The sequence below is a fragment of the Brassica oleracea genome, chromosome C5 (assembly GCF_000695525.1).
Source record: "Brassica oleracea var. oleracea cultivar TO1000 chromosome C5, BOL, whole genome shotgun sequence".
Classification (NCBI taxonomy): Eukaryota; Viridiplantae; Streptophyta; class Magnoliopsida; order Brassicales; family Brassicaceae; genus Brassica; species Brassica oleracea.
In genome coordinates, this window is record NC_027752.1 from 40,708,886 (window position 1) to 40,729,588 (window position 20,703).

General features: G+C 35.8%; 5 protein-coding genes across 5 annotated transcripts; 2 read left to right on the top strand and 3 right to left on the bottom strand.

The window, feature by feature from the left end:
- The first annotated feature begins 928 nt into the window (after positions 1 to 928).
- On the top strand, positions 929 to 2,233 carry LOC106293485 (ubiquitin-like protein ATG12A). Its single transcript, XM_013729162.1, has 5 exons — positions 929 to 1,001; positions 1,086 to 1,144; positions 1,515 to 1,583; positions 1,673 to 1,735; positions 1,939 to 2,233. The coding sequence occupies exons 1-5, from the start codon at positions 965 to 967 to the stop codon at positions 1,996 to 1,998; spliced, it is 288 nt and encodes a 95-aa protein (XP_013584616.1). The 5' UTR covers positions 929 to 964; the 3' UTR covers positions 1,999 to 2,233.
- Positions 2,234 to 3,062: 829 nt separating this feature from the next.
- On the top strand, positions 3,063 to 4,220 carry LOC106293539 (pollen-specific leucine-rich repeat extensin-like protein 4). Its single transcript, XM_013729221.1, has 2 exons — positions 3,063 to 3,614; positions 3,681 to 4,220. Exons 1-2 carry the CDS (start codon positions 3,377 to 3,379, stop codon positions 3,911 to 3,913), a joined length of 471 nt encoding a protein of 156 aa, XP_013584675.1. The 5' UTR covers positions 3,063 to 3,376; the 3' UTR covers positions 3,914 to 4,220.
- An 879-nt stretch (positions 4,221 to 5,099) lies between these two features.
- LOC106293092 (growth-regulating factor 5-like) lies at positions 5,100 to 7,375 on the bottom strand. Its single transcript, XM_013728762.1, has 4 exons — positions 6,916 to 7,375; positions 6,120 to 6,636; positions 5,580 to 6,028; positions 5,100 to 5,490 (listed from the first exon to the last, which is right to left on the bottom strand). The coding sequence occupies exons 1-4, from the start codon at positions 7,112 to 7,114 to the stop codon at positions 5,483 to 5,485; spliced, it is 1,173 nt and encodes a 390-aa protein (XP_013584216.1). The 5' UTR covers positions 7,115 to 7,375; the 3' UTR covers positions 5,100 to 5,482.
- A 3,948-nt stretch (positions 7,376 to 11,323) lies between these two features.
- Positions 11,324 to 12,797, bottom strand: LOC106293988. Its single transcript, XM_013729613.1, has 2 exons — positions 12,327 to 12,797; positions 11,324 to 11,866 (listed from the first exon to the last, which is right to left on the bottom strand). The coding sequence occupies exons 1-2, from the start codon at positions 12,692 to 12,694 to the stop codon at positions 11,581 to 11,583; spliced, it is 654 nt and encodes a 217-aa protein (XP_013585067.1). The 5' UTR covers positions 12,695 to 12,797; the 3' UTR covers positions 11,324 to 11,580.
- A 3,313-nt stretch (positions 12,798 to 16,110) lies between these two features.
- On the bottom strand, positions 16,111 to 20,200 carry LOC106343245 (dihydrolipoyllysine-residue acetyltransferase component 2 of pyruvate dehydrogenase complex, mitochondrial). The gene is made up of 19 exons (XM_013782408.1): positions 20,017 to 20,200; positions 19,556 to 19,649; positions 19,319 to 19,383; positions 19,156 to 19,232; positions 19,046 to 19,086; positions 18,798 to 18,853; positions 18,609 to 18,683; positions 18,429 to 18,521; positions 18,060 to 18,299; positions 17,911 to 17,983; positions 17,696 to 17,796; positions 17,522 to 17,607; positions 17,364 to 17,439; positions 17,212 to 17,279; positions 17,067 to 17,133; positions 16,902 to 16,997; positions 16,719 to 16,821; positions 16,541 to 16,636; positions 16,111 to 16,457 (listed from the first exon to the last, which is right to left on the bottom strand). Exons 1-19 carry the CDS (start codon positions 20,056 to 20,058, stop codon positions 16,387 to 16,389), a joined length of 1,620 nt encoding a protein of 539 aa, XP_013637862.1. The 5' UTR covers positions 20,059 to 20,200; the 3' UTR covers positions 16,111 to 16,386.
- Positions 20,201 to 20,703: the final 503 nt, after the last annotated feature.

Consider the following 20,703-nt stretch of genomic DNA (forward strand, 5'->3'; position numbering starts at 1 on the left):
AAGCTTATGCTTCCATGGCTTCTGTCCAGGGCCGCTACTGCTTGCATCCACATGGTCTTTACCACTTTGCATGTCTCATGTATTAAAGACTAATGCATCTAGTATAAGTGACTTTGTCGTCTAGTTAGTCATAGAAGATTATTAACATCTACGAGCTCCGATTTACATCTTCAAATGGAAGTGTTGCAGAGAGTGCATATTGTATGAAACAAAATTACAATAGTCAGCATGTAAAGCTTGAGTTATTTAAGAGGGAAAATAGAAATGATAAAGTCATTTACAACTCTCCGTACCTACCATAGAGTCATAGACCAGTTTTTATTTACATATTTTTTGTTATCTATCTTCCAAAAGTCATTGTTATGACCTATGGGTGTCGCGTTTGATACTTAGAATTAGATTTAGTGTGTACTTCTGGCTAGAGACATGTATACGTAGTCAGGTATTAATATGTGATTCTCTTATCCCAACTGCACCAAGTTAATGACGAAGAACAGAATCACATGGAAGGAGACCAAGAAAATGACTGTAGGAAATATCAAGATAACACCATTAATTGCCTGTGGATTTGTCATTAACCAACCTAACTCCACCAAATCATTAACTTCCAGTAGTGTGCCCAGGCAGACATGATGCATAAACCTTGTCTTCTTTCTATTTATCCCTATAAATTATACTCATAATGTGATCGACAATATTACTTTATAAGGATAACGATTGATCCATCTCAAACCGGTCAATGTCATCGTCTTGTTTTCTATATGTGTCTAGTCTCCCTCACCATGTGAATATCTAACAAATTGTTTGTTAGCTAGCCAGCAGGTAAGATATATAATGGGCTTAAAACTAAGATGGGCCTAAATATCTAAACAAGTTTAAGCCCAACTTGATCTGCTTTAATTTCGTAAAGGCAAGTAATGTCGTCCTCGTCGTCGTTCTAATATTTTCTCTCCATCTCTCGTCAATGGCGACGACGGAGTCGCCGAGCTCCGTTCGGAAAAGTGAGTAATTGATTCGTCGTATACGAAGATGTTGAACCCATTGTTATTTGATCATATCTGTTTTGTTTTTGTTTTTGGTCACAGTTGTTGTTCATCTAAGAGCTACAGGAGGTGCTCCAATACTGAAACAAAATAAGTTCAAGGTCACATTCTTTCCTTAGGGAATTATCAACTTTTGATTTGAGTTGTGACTTGAGATTAGGGTTCTTATTGTGTTTATTCAAACCTTCCACTAGTGACATACAACATTGTAAATCTTGGGTTGGATCATTTGTGTTAAGGATCTGGTACTGAGATAATGAGTTGAATCTATGATATATGTGAGTGTTTTGACTATGGAAGTTCGTTTCTTCATTGGCTTCTTTTGTTATTTAATCGGATCCGGATCATATCTAAGATGCATTCATAGATATGTAATTAGTTTTGATATATCTTTATCTTGTTGAGAATGTTTCTTTGATATGTTTGGAGAGTTTACATGTGTGGTGGTGGTCTGCTTTGTGTTGTCTTCAGATTTCAGGGACGGATAAGTTTGCTAAAGTGATTGACTTTCTAGGAAGGCAGCTTCACTCTGACTCATTGGTGATCATTTTTAATCAAATCCATCTCTTTGTGTGTTGTTCTCTTTTGAAACACTGTACTGATGATATCTTTTCTTCGTTGTTTGTAAGTTTGTGTATGTAAACAGTGCTTTCTCGCCGAACCCTGATGAATCAGTGATTGATCTATACAATGTAAGTATTTTTTCCATCTACTTCTTCCACTGGGCTTTTCTCTCCTGCACTATGCTTCGGAAATTAGTTCTACATCTTTCCATCTCTTTTGGCTTTAGCCCTGGCTTGTTTTTAATCTTTACCTTCTTCTCTTTGCTCTGCTTTTTTTTTTCCTGGAAGAAGACGTTATAAGCTTAAAGATTGTTTGTAAAAAAAAATTGCAGAACTTTGGGATAGATGGGAAACTGGTGGTGAATTATGCTTGTTCCATGGCATGGGGATAAAAAACGAGGATGTGCTTCACATGCATCATCAGAGCTAAGAAGTTGGGCATCATGTCCAATGATGGGATCCGCAAAAGATGATGCTGCTGTGCTACTTTGTTTGCTAGGATAATCGAAAGTGTAGTTGGAAACTTGTTTGTACATTCATAGGAAATGGCTTTTTCATCTTTTATTTTTCACTTCAGAATATATACATTACAAAATGCAACGATTTTAAGGGGCGGTTTCTCTATCATACGTTACTCGCTGGTAGGGCTGGGCAAATAAACGAACCCGAAAACCCGAACAGAATCCGATTCGAGAAAAATGAATCTGAACCGATCCAAACCCAACGTAAATACTGAACGGATCTTGTTCTATGGTATTTTGGGTTATGGGTATTATTCGAACCGAATCCGAACATAAATGGATATCTGAAAGATTTTAAAAATTCCGAAAAGAACTTGTACGAAACATGATCTTAATTCCTAATATGTATCTAAGATACATTAAGATATTATTGAACATCTAAAATAATTATCTATTACATGAAGATTGATGGTTGAAGGTGGCGGTTGAAGTTTGAAGTTTTTAGATTTTGGTTTTGTTTTCATTGAATAATGTTTTTTATTTCATGAGAACTTGGTTTTCGTTTTATGCTCTCGTTTATTTGGTTTTCTTTTTATCAATAACTATGTTTACCTTTCGTTTGATTTTGAATGATCACGTTTGATGTTTTTTTTCTTATTTTTGAATTAATTTTAGTTATGTTTTGATTACAAAATAAGTATAAATCAAGTAATTTTAAACCGAAGAACGGATTGAGACCCGAATCCGAAAATATAATGAGTTGTACCGGTTTTTTGAAGATTTACTAACCCCGAACCGAATTTTTATATAACCTGAATGAGGCTGATTTTGATAAACCCAAAAAATCGAGATTCGATTGGACAAAACCGAAATCCGATTGGGACCCCGAAAGGCGTACTCGCGAACGGAACCGGTCTCTTAACCGAAAAAGAAAACTAATAAGAAGGTTACGTTGGAGGGATTATGATCTGTATCACAGCTTGTAAAAATCGAAATCTATTATTTTCACAATTTTCCCCCAAATCTCTCTCTTCTCTCACTTCCCCAGATTTAGCCCTAAGCCGTTACTTCTCTCTCTCTCTGCATTTTCCCGGGAAAAAGTTACCAAAGTTTTCGTTGTATGGTCAATTGTTCTTCAATAGACCTTCCTTCCTTCTCTCTTTTCTCCAGAAACACCAAATCGGCGTATCCCTTCCGTGTTGACCAGATCGGACGAAGCGAATTCCACCATGCGCTGAGAGAGGCCAAAGGAAGAAGAACTTCTCTTTTTTTTTTTTTTTTTTTTTTTGATCTGGTGGTGGGGTGATAAATGGGGTTTTTGAATATCGTTTTACTCGTGGCCATGATTCTCAGCTTCCATGCCTTCCTCCTTGCTCAATCGCAACAGCAAGATCAAGATCAAGATCAAGATCGACGCCAATCTCAATCCTCTCCTCCGCCTTCATTTTGGGAGTCCCAATCTCCTCCTCAGTTCAATACCCCTCCTCCGCCTCAATCCACCGTTGGCATTATGTCTCCTCCGCCTCCACCCTCTCCATCACCTCCTCCTCCGCCGCCTCCACCATCGCCATCACCTCCTCCGCCTCCTCCTAATTCTCCGCCGCCTCCTCCTCCGAATGAGCTAGCTTCTCCCCCGCAGTCTCATAGAAACAAACCACGGAGGTTACGGCCGCCACCTCCTCCGCCTGTACGGACCTTCAAGCAGTCGGAGAAAAGCAGCGGGTTAAACACCGGGAAGATCGTGGGTCTGGTGTTCGCTGGGATCGCAGCATTGCTGCAGATTTGCGTCGTTGCCTTGTTGGTTTTCAAGAGAAATCAGCTTTTGAGGATGACTCATACTTATTGATTTGGGGGAGAATATATATATATTTAATTGAATTTTCATTCATTGCCTGGAAAAACACACACCCTTTTTGAGACGATCAACGACGATACTTTCTTGGATCATGAACATCTTCCTCTGTAAATGATGCCCACATTCTTGATTTGTCATTCTTTTTCTTTCTATTCTCTCTGAATTTTCTTGGTTTTGTGTAGTTTTTTTTTTTTTTTTTCATTTACATTCCCCTAACGAGATATGCTAACCAGAGTCAAAACAGAGAGGTCGATGGAAAAGAGATTATGGTCATGTATAATTTTGTTTTTAAGGCGATGATTCTGTGAGATGGTTCCAAAACTGACTATTATCTTTTTGTGATTCGCTATATGTCTTTGTCCTTTGAAATGTTCTTCTTGTTACATTCTCTAAGCGTTTATAGTGAGGATCAAGGCAGAGTATAGGAAGATCACGTTTTGCTTTACTTGGACACAAAACAGATTCTTTGTCACTTCTCTTGGGTTTGATTTTGACCATTTTTAGAACCCGATTAGACTGTAACTGATAGCTCTTGGAATCAGAGAATGTCAGAATCTTTTGTGTGTTTATCTATAAAACTCACGCTTATCTAGCAGATCTCTGCTTCTGCATCTTCTTACGCAATGTTGAGATCTCCATAAAGCTAGGTAACCGGGCTTTGGTTTGAGAAATTTCTGGTGTTCTAAAAGTTTTGTCCACACTCGGGTTAGGAGGTCACATGGTTGATTATGGTATTGATCTTGTTCCTTAACTATGAAAGTGTTTTAAGACGCGTTTTTGCTAGGCATGACCGACCAAAGATGTGCTGGTTTTGATTCCCCACTCACGGAATCTTCGTTGTCAACATGCCTTTTTAAATTCTCATCGTACATATATCAGTCAGTAATATCAAAATATATTGGAATAAAATATAATTAGTGTTGGTAATGATTCCAAGTAATCATACCCACGTCAAAGCTTTTATATACTTAACGGATCAAGAGTCATGCATGATGTTGGCCTTTTTTACTCTCCATCCCTCTTTATGCTAAAGAAGCACATGCATGCAAGTAAGTAAACCCAAAGTTGTACATGATTGTTGGTTTTTCAATAAACGACAAAATCTAGTTATTCGTAGGTCTAATGATGTTTGGTTTGACTGGCCTTTGCAATGATGTTATAAAAAAAAAACTAAATATGCTTGCATCCTAAGAAACAAATCAAATATAACCCCTCACAAAAGTCATGTTCACTTTTGTGTTTCTGTCAGCTACATTAGAGTGAGAGATAAAGAAAGATAGCTTGAAAGAAAACAGAAGCTAGAGAAAAAAAAAGCAAAGACAGAAAAACACACAGAGATAATATATATATATATATATATATATATAAATGTCGGATCACTTGTCTTGTTGGACCCAACACACACATGGAGATACATAGTAGGTTTCTGCAAACAGTGCCTTTGTCTCTCAATGTTTCACAGAAATAGATGTGAAGTGTGACCCTTCAACATTTCAAACTTGTGTGTTGTGTGTGTGTGTTGGTGCAGAGAGACCCATCATTGATGCTACATGGTCTCAATCAACTACCTGAGCGAAATTAAATTTAAAAAACTGTCAGTACATTGGAACTGTTATTATCTATCCAGCTATTAGCATAGAATTAGGTTATAGATTACCAGTGTCGAGTCTTGAATGGGAAGAAAGGTCAAGCCAAGAATCTGAATTGTTTTTGTTCTGCGCCCAGTCCTCACCAAAGAAATGATGTAGAGACTTCTTTGTTTCTGATGAATCTTTCTCCTCCTCTTCTTGATGATCTTGCCTCGATGTGTTTGCGAAGCCAGTTCTTGTGGGTTTGTTGAACATGTCAGCGCCCATAACAAAACATTGCTGCTGTTGTTGTCGATGATGATCTTGATCATGCTGAGATGATGATGATACGGATGAGTATGTGTGAGGATGATGATCAACCTTATGATCAGTACCAGAGTGGTACGGGTCACTCATTACTGTTGCTAACGGTTGTTGGTGATGGTATGGAGAATCTTGAAAGCTTCTAGAAGCTTCTGGAAAAAAAGTTCTCTCCCCAGCTCCAACTCCAACTCTCTCCCCAATCCCTTGAAAATATCTGAAATCATAATTAGTACAAAAAGTTATTTTCAAGAATTAACAAAATAGTAAACATAAAACAAGGGAAATGAAATAATGAGACACATAACCTGAAGTCTTTATGGTCGGTTGCAGAAGCTAAGGCATTGAACTGAGAAGCAGTAGATGTGTTTTGGTGAAGAGACAAAGCAGAAGCATGATGAAGAGTCTGTTGTTGTTGTTGCTGTTTAGGTGAGGACAAAGGATAAGGATACTCAAGGGAATGGTTGTTGAAGTAACCTCTACTGTTACTACTACCAACACCAAGCCTATTGATATTACTGTAAGCATCAATGGAAGGAGATGAAGAAGAAGCTGAATAAGTAGAGGAGGAAGAGGACAAGGTAGGGCTTGGGTTGTTGTTGTTGGGGAAAGAGAGAGATGGTGAAGTTAGAGGAGCAGTTGTCTGATTCTGATCAATAGATTTTCTGGCACGGTTCCTTCCTCTGTGCATGTGTTTTTCACAGTACTTTGAATCAGGGTATGCTTCTCTTGAGCATCTCCATTTCTTACCATCTGTTCTTCTGCACCTTCCTGGTTCTGGATCTGGTTTTCTACCAAACCCCATCTGATAGCATCCCCACCCAACTGCCAATGAACCAATACCCTTATATTAATCATGATGTTTCATGTAAAACCCTAGTTTAAGACCTTAATTAAATTATCCATAATCACTAGAAGAATGTTAACACTGAGTTTGTGAAAGTGGTCATATGAGAAAAAGTTAAGACAAACACTCAAACACACAAAAGCTGCAAACTTCTAGAGGCATGAGAATCAACAAAAGATTAAAACTTTATGCCAAATAAAAAGAAGCCAAGAAATTTAAACAAAATAGAAAATTAAAAAAATAAGTTTAGGGCTTACTGGATTGGTGAGGGAGGAGTCTAGAGACCAAGGAAGAGTCCAAGCTTCTTCTAATGGAGAAGATGAGCTCAGGTGGGACAGGAACTCCTGAGACCATGTACTTGTAAATTAGGGCTTGATTCTCCAGTTCTTGCCATTGTGTTGGTGTAAATGGAGGCCTCTCTATTGTTCTCCCACCATTTCCACTTAGACTCATCATCTTTCTTATTTTCTAGCTTTCCTCAAAGGGTTTATATAGAAAATCAAAAGAGGATAAAAGAAGAAAATAAGAGCTTTCTTGATAGCTTCAGAGGTAATCTAGGGTTCCTGAGTTTAGGACAGAGACAGACAAAGAAGACCAACACTCTCTCTGTCACTCTTTCCCTCTTGTTTGATATTTATCTCTCTTTTGCTCTCTCTCTCTCTCTCTAAACATATATTCCTCAGATGCAATTTGCATGAACGCTAGCTAGCCTCTACCTTTTCACGAGGCCATACCCACTTTATATATACTAATATGTTTCTGTAGTTAACTATAGAACAAAGATTACTATACAATTAGTCACACTCTATTACTATGAAACAAATTAGAGAAAGATAAGATATTTTGGGAGAAAAATATTAATAAAAAGAAATCATGATTTTATATGGTTGGTAGTTAAATCAAAGAGTTAAATCACAAAACATTCATAAAAGAAAATCTAATGGAGATAGATGTCAAGAAAAATGTCAGATGAGGACAAGAGCTTTTAAGGGGTTTTGCCATGTAGTGTAAAATCAAAACAACATTAAAATATCCAATATTGTTAATGTTAAAATAGATAGATAAAAATGTAAGGAGGGGAAGAAGAGTGTGGTCCTTTAAAGACTGGCAAATCTGAAGAGACTCAGGCCCAGTGTTCCTGTTGCTTCTTCTGCAGCACTTGATGCTCCTGTCTCTCTGACTACTCTTTCTTCTCTCCCTTAATTTTTCTCAATAGTCTTCAATATTAACCTTTTTATTTTGATTTTAAGTTATAATAAATAAATTTGTATTTCTGGGAATCTTTTTTTTTCTTCCTTCGAACAGATGCTCTTTTAAAATTTCAGCTGTATCCCAATACTTGATGGCCTAAAAATGTGTGCCATTTCCTCTTTATTACTGAACTCTTTTAAAAACAATTATTTACATTTATTGAACCCTGATATTACTGACTAAGGCAGATGAAAATCAGATAGATAAAAACAACTGATAGATGTGTTGAAAAAAAATTTGACGAGTATCACTGCACAAATCTCTGACTCGATAAAGAGAGAATCAAACTTTTTAAAATTAAATATGAAATATTCACGCTTTGCTGACTCTAAAGGAAAAAGGTAAATTTAATAATTTGACCATTCATTTTTTTGTCAAAGTTTTATTAGTTTTTACATGGTGATATATGTAGAAATATGTGGTGTTGTTTGATAAGGTATCATCATGGTAAATAAGAAAGAAAGAAAGGGGTATTTAGCTGAGATATAGAGAGCAGTCAAGAGACCATTGGATAAAGAAGGGGACTAGGTTTGTTTGGTTGCAAGTGAAGTGAAAGTACTTTTGTTCTTTTTTCAAAGTGTTAAAATATTTTGTCGTTTTTATTAAATATTTTTCAGGCATTAATTATATAGAATAGGAATAAGAAAGGAGAGGAAGGCATGTGAAGAATCAGAAATACTTCAGAGAGGGTTGGGGTCATTAAGTTGCAGAAAAAAAAAGAGTAAGACTGTTCACTACTCTGTTTGTTTCCCTGTCTCTTTTCACATGCTCTGTCCTTTTCTCTCCTTTTTTTTAAGCCCCCTAGATCTTTCGTCTTACACACCTACAATCTACCATTCTATGCATACTCACATACATACAATAAGTATACACATACATAGTTCACACATGCAGAAACTAAAATATATGCATGTTTCTCAAAAGTTTTTTTTTCTAAACATTTGTGAAGATTCTAATACTTCGACTGAATGACAAAATAAACAAAGTTGGACTAAGAAATTGCTCTCATTAGTAGAACTATAAACAGAATATAAAAAGATTTGTAAAACTGAACTTGTAAGAACAAAGATATATATATATATATAACAACAGAATTTTGAATGATTTCTCTTTTCGAAGTTAGTTTTCTGAATTGGTCTAGTTAATTGTTAGATATATTCTGCGATTCTGCAAGTTTTTGTATTTAGTGTCATTAGGCAGGTAACCAATTAACTATCACAATAAACACATTTCAAGAAATATGTGTTGTTATATTATGCGAGATGCAATGGTATCTAAACATATAGAGCGCTAAACACGTAGCTAGATCTGTCGGGGTTGGTCAAAGTGACGATCATGATGTGAATAAGGTTAATGAAGAAGGTTGAAAGACCTTTGGACTTGGGGATATTTCCATTTCAGAGCATAAGTTTCCATTTTAGTTATTCATATGCATCATCATCATACTTTTTCCCCTTCTCACCTTGGTTTTGTTAGATTAAAAAAAAAAACTAAAACTGAAAATGGAGAGTTATAGATGTCGAATATATATAGGAGATGAGGGGTGGGTGAGGGAGACCTACATCCTTCCCTCCCTTTGACTCACTTTTACCCATTTCTTTTTTCAGTTTCATGATATATATTGACATGTAATCAGTAAAAAACTGTTGATCAAAAAAATGTGTAAAAAACTATATCCTAATTTCTCTCTAGGCCTCTAGGGTTTTTACAAGTTGGTTATTTTCCCTTAATTATAAAGTGGGATAGCGTGCTTTTGATCTATCCAATCACGTAAATATAAGACGACATAGCTACAAGTAGGGCTGAGCATTTTATAGTAAAATTTGATTTGATTCGATCCGAAAATTTTGGTTATCCATAAACTTTTGAAACAAAGCAAATACTAAAATCAATATCCGTTAAAATCGAATCAAATCATAAATAGTAAAATTTTGGAAAGCGGATATCCGCTCCGATCCAACAATATATAAATACATGTATATCTTGATTATAAATTTATATAATTATTATTCGAACATATGATTTGACAAATTCTACTCACATTATTGCTTATATTAAAATATTACATAGAAAAGAAAAAAATTATAATTATAACTTTTTTCATAAGTTTTGTTTTATTATAATTGTTAACTAAGTTTAAAATTTACAAAATATGTAATTTTACTATTTCTTTTATTTTTTAATATATCACTCCGAAAAGTATTTTATAAAACAAATTTATATCAAATTTTTAAGATTATTTGTATTAATCAAAATATTTCATCAGTAAGTATTCGTAAATATCTATTTATTTTTTCTGTATATATGTTTTTCATGATATCCGTATTTTTTGAAGCAAAACAAATCGAAAAATTAGATATCCATAATATACGAAGCAAATTATAAATACTTTCAAAACCCAAGATATCTGATGCGTGCCCAGACCCAGCTACAAATATATATTAAAATCTATATTTTTGTGTTCCGGATATAATTAATCTTCTCTCGTAATGGAATGCTTATCGTTTTTTATAAACCCTTCTTAATAGTGAAAGAATGTCCATAAAGTTGTTTTCATTTTCATCTAGGCTTGGGCGTTCGGGTATCCGTTGGCGTTCGGATCGGGTTTTTCGGGTTTTCGGGTTTTCGGGTTTACGCTCATAGGTCCCATACTAAAATTTTATTAGTACGGGTCGGGTTCGGATAATAACACTTTGGATTCGATTCAAAATTGTATTGCGTCATAAAAACCATAAAGTAATCATATATCGTACGGATTCGGGTTATATCGGTTCGGTTCGGATATAACCGAAGTAAAAAACAAAATTTTTGAACAAAAACATAAAGAAAAACATCTAAATTAAATAAAAATTAATCTATCACACATAAAATTGATAAAATAACAATAAAATTTTAAATCAAGCATGAAAACAAACATTATTTGTAAACAATATATATTGCTTTATAGAGAGTAGAATTTTTATTTCAATGAGCAAATTATAAAATACTTATTTATTACTAATTGGTACTTAAACCATTTATTAAAATTTTAATATTTATTATTATATATATGATATTACCACAAATATTGAATTTAATAATTGAAATACTTATATATATTTCAAAATATTTATATTGACTATTAATTTCAGATTTTTTGGGTTACTCGTTCGGATTCGGTTAATAACACTTCGAGTTCGGATATTTTTTGTACCATCCTACAAGATCCGTTCGGGTATTTTTACATTTTGGGTCGGATAACGGGTCGGGGTTTTCGGTTCGGGTTCGGTTTGGATTCCGGATTTTATGCCCAGGCCTATTTTCATCCGTGTTTGCTTTCTTATTTAACCGGAATTATCATTTTGTTTCTTGGAGTTAAGACGAGTATATCCATTTACTAAACACTTTTACGTTGCGCAGTGGTAAAATAATATATTCGTTAACAAAATATTTTTTATTTTATTTTGAAATTCAACTAGACTTATTACAAGATGCTTTTATTCATGATTCACATAGAAAATTATTAATCAAAAGAATATAATAGTAATTTAACAATACGAACCTCATACGATCAAGTGATCAACCTTATTATAATAGTGGATATGCATGGGAGACTTTTATTCTAGTGATCGCACTAGTAACACCATAGCTCATTTCATATGTGGGTTTGAGCCACATGTTCGTCTTCTGCGTTAATGGACAGGAGATGGAGTCACTGGCAACAGCCGTCGAGGGGACCGTCGTCGACGTGGACAACAACAACATACGAAACAAATAAGCCAACCTAAAAACCGAACTAGTTGGCTTACAAGTATTATAACAGGAAACACGATCCAGAATCCCACATAAAACATTAGTATATAGATGATTTTATCATCTTCATACTGAACCAATGCGACAGCGAAGAAAAACGCCGCCGATATGCAAAGAACCGCTAGTACCATAAATGTCACTAGGATCGCCATTATCATCCGGTTCCTATATAACAAACATCATCAGATATATTCTTAATTATATTTTTATCATCAATTCAAACACTTCACTCAATTTCTCGGAATTTCCAAATAAACATTGAAATTGATTTGTCATAGACTCGTAATCCTTTTGTCCAATCAAATAGTGATGAGTCAAAAAAAAATTAAGTAGATTTAACGAATTAGACTGATTTGTTGGATTAATCTAAGTCAACTATTGGACTAATACAATCTTATATTATATTTAAACCATAGTCAACAATCTAATATTATCCTTTGTAAAATCAAAATAATAAAAAAACTCACGTTTGAATATCATTTTCTTGCGACTTGGAACACTGTTGCATTTTTTATAAAAAGGCCAAATAATCTACAAATTATCATAATTTATATACTGGTAGTGATCATATTATATAAATGATCTGTGGCGTATATAATTCGTCTAACTAGTAATACTGTAATACCTGAGTCGTAATCCACTGATGACAAGTAGAATGAGGCTCATGGAGGCAGAAAACGAAACTGTACTACTAATAACCATTCCAAGATAGAGTCCACGTTTCGAACTCTCGTGCTCCAATACCGAAGTTCCCGCTTTTGCCGTACAAACCGGTACGGTAACACCGGTTTGATTACCGGAAGAACAAATATCACTCTGCCATACACCACCAGGAGGACTAACCATAACTTGAAAGCTCATACCAGCTATAACTGTCGCTGCAACCATTAGATTTCCTCTGGTCTTTTCTAACCAATCACCTTGACGATTTAAATACTTCACAAACCACTCTGATGCTTCTTCGTATTGATCTTCTCCACCGTTAACTTCCATGATTCAAAGCTAAAAAGATATCTGATAAGAGTGTTTTAGTCTTGTTGTATAGTTTTATATGTAACTTCTTTTTTCATCGAGATTATAAAGGCAAAAAATGTAAGTTGTGTTATTAGGAAGGGAGGTAGAAAGTTCTGGTTTGATGAAGTATAGTCTTTATTTAAAAGTATTTTGTTTGTTGATCACGGGATTAAAGGAATATTTTAGTTGACATTTCTTTTGATGGAGTCAATGATGTTGACATTAGAGAAGGAAACCTCGTTTGATATTTTTGTTTCTTGCTTGTTTGTAAACAGACTCCTAGGTTGGAATACAAATTGTGCAACATCAAATTTTACTTTGGATGTGTATGTTTTTTTTTCAACGGCCTTATTTACTTTCGAATTGATATATGTGTGGAATGATAGGTTACCATGATGAATGATTTGGTAATAGATTGGATTTGGTATATTGGAGATCAGAGGAACTTGTTAAAGTACAGCACTTCGTAGCAAACCATGTTACAAACAAAAAGTGGAATAGCCGTCAAATTTAAAACAGTGGAATGTGAACGCAGTTTTTTTTCTTTGTCAAACACGTAACTCTTAGTTTGTGTAAAATAATGAAAATCCTATATACTAACCAAGGTGATGGAACGGTTGAATACTCGTTTAAGTTTTAATAGTCAAACCCAAATATCAAATTCCATTCATATACTGTACATATTGATAAAAATGATGCTGTTAGCAGCAAATGAAAAAAATGTAAGATATGGGTTTATGTCACAATATCATAAACCCTCGCATGCAACAATATAAAAATCATTGCATGAGAAAGGGATGATGATTCGGAGAGGAAGAGACGATAGAGAGAAAGACACACAAGGGATGATAATGATGCTGTAATTTTCTTTTATGTTTCTTTTGTTTAGTAACCACTATATGAATATTTGGTTCAGGTTGAGAAAGTCCACTATCTTCTTCTTGTCTTCTATAAACTTATGAAATTTTTACTCCATAAAACACTTTATCACTTTGGAATGTCATCCCAAGACACTTTCTACATGTGACAACCTTTGGAGCTAGTGAATGTCATCTATGCCCTTATGCAACAGAAAACGCAAAAGCCAAACCGGTCAAATTTAGTTGTTGTACCAACCTTTTTTTTTGATCAATTCCCAACCCTAATTTCTAATTCAAAACTCACAGCCTCTCTCAACTCACCCCTTTTGCGACAATTCTTTAGAACTTTAGATTTTCTCTTACAAACCACACAAAGGCTTTCTCCTTCCTGTTCTTCCTCCAAATCACCGAATCACACCGTCTTTGTCATTCTTCTGTTCTTCAAGGTCAAGACATGCAAGGTTTGTTTCATCCTAATCTACACATTCTTTTGTCTGGATCTAGTATTATAAGCTTCTAATTGATTTCTTCAATAGCTACACCATCTCTGTCTGGGTTTTATATTCTCGATTCAAATCCATAGAACACTGATTTGTGTTCGTGGTTATTTTTAGGGATTTGGTTCACTTTTTCGTACCCAGAAAAATGATTTCACTGTTTTTAGATTTGCCAAAGTTAATTTTTATTTTTTTCTGATATTTTCAGGTAACAACCACCTACTGGTACCCTAGTGGACGCCTCAACATTTACTCAAAGCCAGACCTTCTAGCTTTCATCCGCCATGTACTTATAGATTTGTGGACGAAGTAGAAGTAAGAAAGATTTGTGGACATCCTTATCAAACTAACCTAATTCTCAAGCTTTCATCTGCAAACTTTTTACTTTATATCCTCCATGTGCGTTTTACAACCGGGCTTTTTGTGTTTTTTTTTGTGGTTGATACTTCCAACCCATGTAATAAACGCAACTCTAGATACTTACTTTAGGCTTTGTATTATGTTAACGATCGACACCAACCTGATTGCATCGGGTTTATTTTGAACATTTTGTGGATGCAATAGATTTGGAAAAGTGTATGTGGATGGAATAGATGCAAAAACTTTTTGTGGATGGAATAGATGCAAACATTTTGTGGACATAATAGATGTAAGAAGTTTTTGTGGACGGAGTAGAAGTAAGAAAGATTTGTAGACGGAATAAATCCACAGGTCCGACCACAATTTAATGGACGGAGTAGAAGTAAGAAAGATTTGTGGACGTCCTTATCAAACTGACCTAATTCTCAAATTTTAATTTTGAGACTAAGGCTCTTGAATCAATAAACCGAACAAATCAATGCATTACAGGAAGCAAATACAAAACCGAACCGGTTTTTCTTTTGGAAACAAAACACAATCGCAGCTAGCTCTCATTAAGGGCATTTGTGTCCGAAATTTTGTTTTGGCCAAAGAAAAGTGTCTTTAATGTGCAGTGTGTCTCTGAGTGAAAGACAAACTCAGAATGTGGCCCATGGTGTAATCAACTCTAAACTTATATCAAGTATCAGCATTTTTTGCCAAAGAGATTTATTTTTTCGGCATCTCATTTTATTAAAGTCCATAAAAAGCTATAAACAAACAAATATTTACAGAACACAAAGAAAATCCCAAACTATTAAACCCAAAAGGAGAAAAAGACAAAGTCCAAGCCACATCAAGTCCACGTGTAGGGCTGCTACGGAAGGAAAGACATACGGCGTACAGGACCTTCACCTTCCTCCACCGGTCTGAAACCCGACGCTATGATTTTCCGTTTTCCGATAACGGAAATCGACAGGGACCAAGGCAAAACGGATAACCAATTCCAGAACGGTTGAGCCATATTCGAACCATCGATTCAAAGCTTGAATCCAGTTGCATCGCGAAAAAGAAAACTTCAGAGATAGCTAAAATCCATCTAAAACATCCAAATCATCTTTAAAGATAGGAATAAGCTTGAAGATGAAGAACCCATTTAAAGGGGAATAAAGATAAAGCTATCAGAATTGATAACCACAACACAACTGAAATCCGAAAAAAAAAACAGAGAATCGAGATTAAACTAAAAGAACAAGGAAAAATAAACAGACAAACAAACCAGATATAAATTTGGTCTATCTAGACAAAATCATCAGAGAGCCACGATGATTTGCTAGAGAAGGTGCCGGCAAACATGATGCTAACCAAGCCACCAGTTTCCAGAGTCTAAGCCCGACTGCCGGGAGTCAAGAGCCGATGAGAATCCGGCGAATCGATGAAAAGTTCATCAAATCCCGTTGATTTCTTCCGGCGAAAAGGATGCTCTCTGATTCTCTCTATTCCTTTTGAAAGATTTTTTATTGATAAGAAGGAAGATGGAGAAAAAAATTGTCTCTCTAAAAGAGAGAGAGAGAGAGTCTCCCGTGTGGTGCCAAAGAGATTCAGCATTTGTAACTTGAGGTATCAATTCGTAGGAAGAAACACTCCTCCCACACTTTTTTTTGGATCCAACACTCACCTCTAATTATGGTTAACAAAATAATAAATGGGGTTTTATTGTGATGCCAACCCATGATGAAACCATACTCCCAAGTTAACAACAGTAAGATTGTTGGATTCCTGATTTTTATTTTGGGACAAAAAAATCTGTCAACTCAAATGTAATGAATGGCAAAGAAGCAACTTTGAAACGCATGCCCAGGGGCCAGGGCTAAAGTGATCAACTCTTGTAGAAACTGTTGAACCAGATAAATTTAATGTCTTGACTCACTCATATGAGCTTAACTTTGATGCGTGTATCGTCTCTGTGTGGATTTTAGAGCAACATAGATTCTGGGGTCTCGATATAACCCTTGAATGCTTTCAACCATTCAGCTCCAATGGCACCTGCACAAGGATGATGACTTACTATTAGACCTTTTCCATGAAATGATGATGGTGATAGCATAGGAAAGGAGGTGAATACGTACCATCTATTACACGGTGATCACAGCTAAGTGTTACAGACATGTACGAAGCCACGTTAAACTGGTCAGGGCCTCTACCAGCAACAACTCTCTTTTCAGCTGTTTTGAGATTCAGACACGACAATACAATCAATTAAGGGGAAGAAACTTCAATGGATTGTGCGTATGTGTAGGGCTTTACCTGATCCGATTGCTAGAATAGCGGCTTGAGGTGGATTGATGACTGCGCAGAACTGTTTGATGCCAAAAGGTCCTCCCAAGTTGGAGACTGTGAATGTTCCTCCCTGTCAATAAAAAAAAAAACTTAAGCTGATTTGCTTTAGGAGAAGCAAATACTAGTGAGCAGACTGAGATCTAATCTAACCTCATAATCTTCAGGCTTCAAGCTGTTTTCTTTAGCTTTCTGAGCCAAGAATCTAACCTCTTCTCCAATTTTGGACAGCCCTTTCTTGTCCGCGTCCTGTATTAATCAAAATTTTGATCAAGTGAGTTTTCAAGAAATCTACAGAGAAACGTGTAATAACTGTACCTTGACAACAGGAACGTAAAGCCCATTTTCTGTTTGTACTGCCACGTTGATGTTCACATTGCTAAATCTGCACATACAGTTAAAACCAACAAATTAGATAATCTGCAAAGTTTCCATGAACCTCTGAAGCAGCAAAAACACTTACTGGCGGATGTATTCGTCTGTCCATGAACTATTACACTGTGGAACTTTCCTTAGAGCCAATGCAGCAGCCTGCAATTTTTGAATAAGAAAAATATTTCACAATGGAGGAACAGAGACGGAGCTATGCTTTCAGAAACTGAAGTACAAATGTACCTTAATAACAAGGTCGTTAACTGATATCCGTTTCCCGCCGGACGCCTCTTGAAATGAATTCAGTTGACTCCTAAGGCTGCGTATATATATATAAAAAATAGCTGTGTCTAGCATCCATTGACAGAACCAAAATACACCATCTGATATGTAATACTTACCCCATCAGTTTGTCAACACATGTATCCACGGTTAAGTAGTAGTGAGGAATAGTTTGCTTTGAGAATGCCAAACGTGAGGCTGTGACCTGTCAAAATTATACAATAAACAGATTTTAGAATCCTTTGTGAGTACAACAGAAGCAATCAAGATAATAAGGTTGTATAGGTATTTGCCTTTCGTATTTGAGTGTGAGGGATATCAACATAGTCCAAAGCTGGAACCTTTGAATCGGTGGGCTTGGAAGGCTTGGCAGTAGTTTCTTTACCGCGTGAAGCTGTAACATAGGAAGATGTATTAGGACCAACGATTGTGTAAATGCTGTTAACATAGACAAGAAAGACCAGAAGGAAAATGTAAAAGAGCGAGAAGAGGCAAGGTGATATGTTACCTAAGAACTCTTCGACATCAGCCTTCACTATTCGTCCTTCAGGACCTGTGCCTTTGATGCTTGAGAGAGGTACCTAAAGTAGGAGATAATTTAAGAGGATGGAGATTAACCATAGGAGCTTTAGTAGATTTTTTTTGGTGGACACTAACATTACTATCTTCAGCCAACTTTTTGGCAAGAGGACTAGCAAAAATACGATCTTCTGAAGGAGCCGAGCTTGGCTGGGATGTCTTGGCTTCAGGTGCACTGGCTGGCTTCTCGACCTTCTCTTCCTTTGGTGGGGAAGGAGCTGGTTTTGCTTCAGGAGCAGCGGGAGGAGTACCAGATGAGGGAGTGTAATCTTTGAACTTTTGAATATCTTCTTCTTCTTCAACTGTGATAGCAATCACCTACGCAGACAAAGACACATGACCGATTAATATATTATTCTACAAATAACGATGAAGATGGTTGCCAATTCTAATGCATCATTCAATAATATTCAACCCCCAGTTATCAAAAGCCAGAAACTCTCATACCTCACCAACTTGAATTTCTTTTGCCCCTTCCTCCTTCACTATCTTGGCGAGATAACCCTCTTCCATGCATTCCATTTCGACGGTCGCTTTGTCCTAACATATATAGCTTGAGATTAGTGTTATATTCTTGGCATGATAGTAAAAACAAAGAAGAGGAGGTTTATTCGAAATTAAGATTACAGTTTCAACTTCACAAAGCACTTCACCAGGAGCAACTTTATCACCTTCTTTCTTCAGCCACCTGGCAATGTTACCCTGAATTTGGAAAGATAGATTTAGTATACAGATGTTTGACAAAAAAAAAAAGATTTAGTATACAGATAAAATAATTAACAGTGAACAAGTTAGTTAGTAGTCGGAAGTCCATGCCTCAGTCATTGTTGGGGAAAGAGAAGGCATTCCGATCTCTTGATGAGGAGGAAGATCTGTAACATTTTAGAAGTTCTTGGTAAAATGAACCATGTAACAGAGTAACAGAAACATAATGACAGAAAATAAAAATCGGTAAAATGATTTTCTATACACAAATTATTACGGTGTTCAAAGAGAAGATGTACGTAAGAGCAAGCTGGAAGCTACAAGAGTAAGAAATCAACTGAGGATGAAGAACTATCAACCTGAGCTGGATGAAAATCCTCTTACTGATCGCATCTGGGAGCTGAAACACAACAAAAGAAGCTTATAGTTAAAGGCAGGCCCTTTGGCAAATGGATTGAGAAGCAACTACCTTATATATTCTCTAAAGAAGGTTGGTCCTGTCATTGGTCTTGTGCTCATTGTTGAAATACCACTAGGCATTGGAACCTATAGAACAGAGAAGATTACGCTTATTATATTAGACATGATTTTGTGACGTAGATGTGAAAGGAAAGTGAAGAGCAAGGGCTTACATCTCTGGCACTACATTTCGAAAGTCTCTCTGCCGGGGAATAATTCAGGCGAGTCTTGAGCATATCTGAAGACCAAAACATAAAATACTAAAGCAAGCAATAAGGATACACTTGAACATATTAAATTTTCAGTTATCAGTTTCATGATCATTTAAACGATGAGAATAACTCTATGCATTCATTCATTTCATTCATCAAATAAGATAATGAACTGCAATGAAGAGAGCACCCACTTACCTTCTCTTCCAGTGAGTGAGGGCTGGGTACTGTTGGAGAAACCGCGGACTGCCGCAGCATGCTCACGCCGTAGTAAAGTGGAAACATGTTTCAGCTGTCAACACAACCATCAAGTGGTGTTAAACGGATATTACTTGAACAACTAACAAATTACTTTTCCGTAAAGGTAGAGACTTTCTCACAGTTAATAACCTCAATCACCGATCATAAAACCAAGGCTACTAACTTTAAACAACATACACATTTCACCAAATCCACATGACTTTCAATCAGCAATGAGCAAATGAAACGAACAATCAAATTGGATTAGGACAATCCCCAGAAACTCAATCAGCACCCGGAAGCAGAAAATCGACAATTCAGACTACAGTTTCATAAACATATGATCATCAAAGGACTGAAAAGTCGATCAAAATCAAAACGGTGGTAGCGATGGAAGATGAGAATAGAGGAACATAAACCTTCTTGGTATGGGTGATGATGATACGGGATGCGTAAACCATTGTTTATGCAAAGAGATCGAGATTGATTTTGATATTTTCTTTTCTGATTTTAATGTTCGTTTTTGCGACTTCTCTCTTCTCTCTGTGTTATTATTCTATGAGAGCTTTTACGGCTCACCAAAAGGCAGCGTGCGTTAGTTAGTGGGGGCATGTATGTAATCAACGGCATGGATCAGTCAAAACTATGGCCGACAACATCAACTCCTATACTGGGCCTACTAGGCCCATTCAAAGTAAATGGGTTTTCAGAATTTATTTGCAATTTCGTTTGATTTTTTTTTTTCTTTCCCTTGCTGTATTGCTGAATCTCTTTTCTTATTTTGATTTTTGGTTATTATGAACAAGGAACTACATTTGAAACAAATTTTCAAATATATTTATTTGATTTCTACATCACTCTCTAAGTTTGATGATGCATGTGTAATTTGCAAATATATTTATTTGATTTCTACATTACCTGATTAGAAATTAAAACATAGAGATGTAAATGTATTAGTAGAGATAATAATACTTTGTTCACTTTCTAAACATTACCTGATTAGAAATTACCTTTGTAACTCGAAAGCTGCTTTGTTACACTACACACGTCACAAAGCAATCACAAAGTTGACAGGATATAGAAAGCTTTGGTTGGCAAAGAAAAAT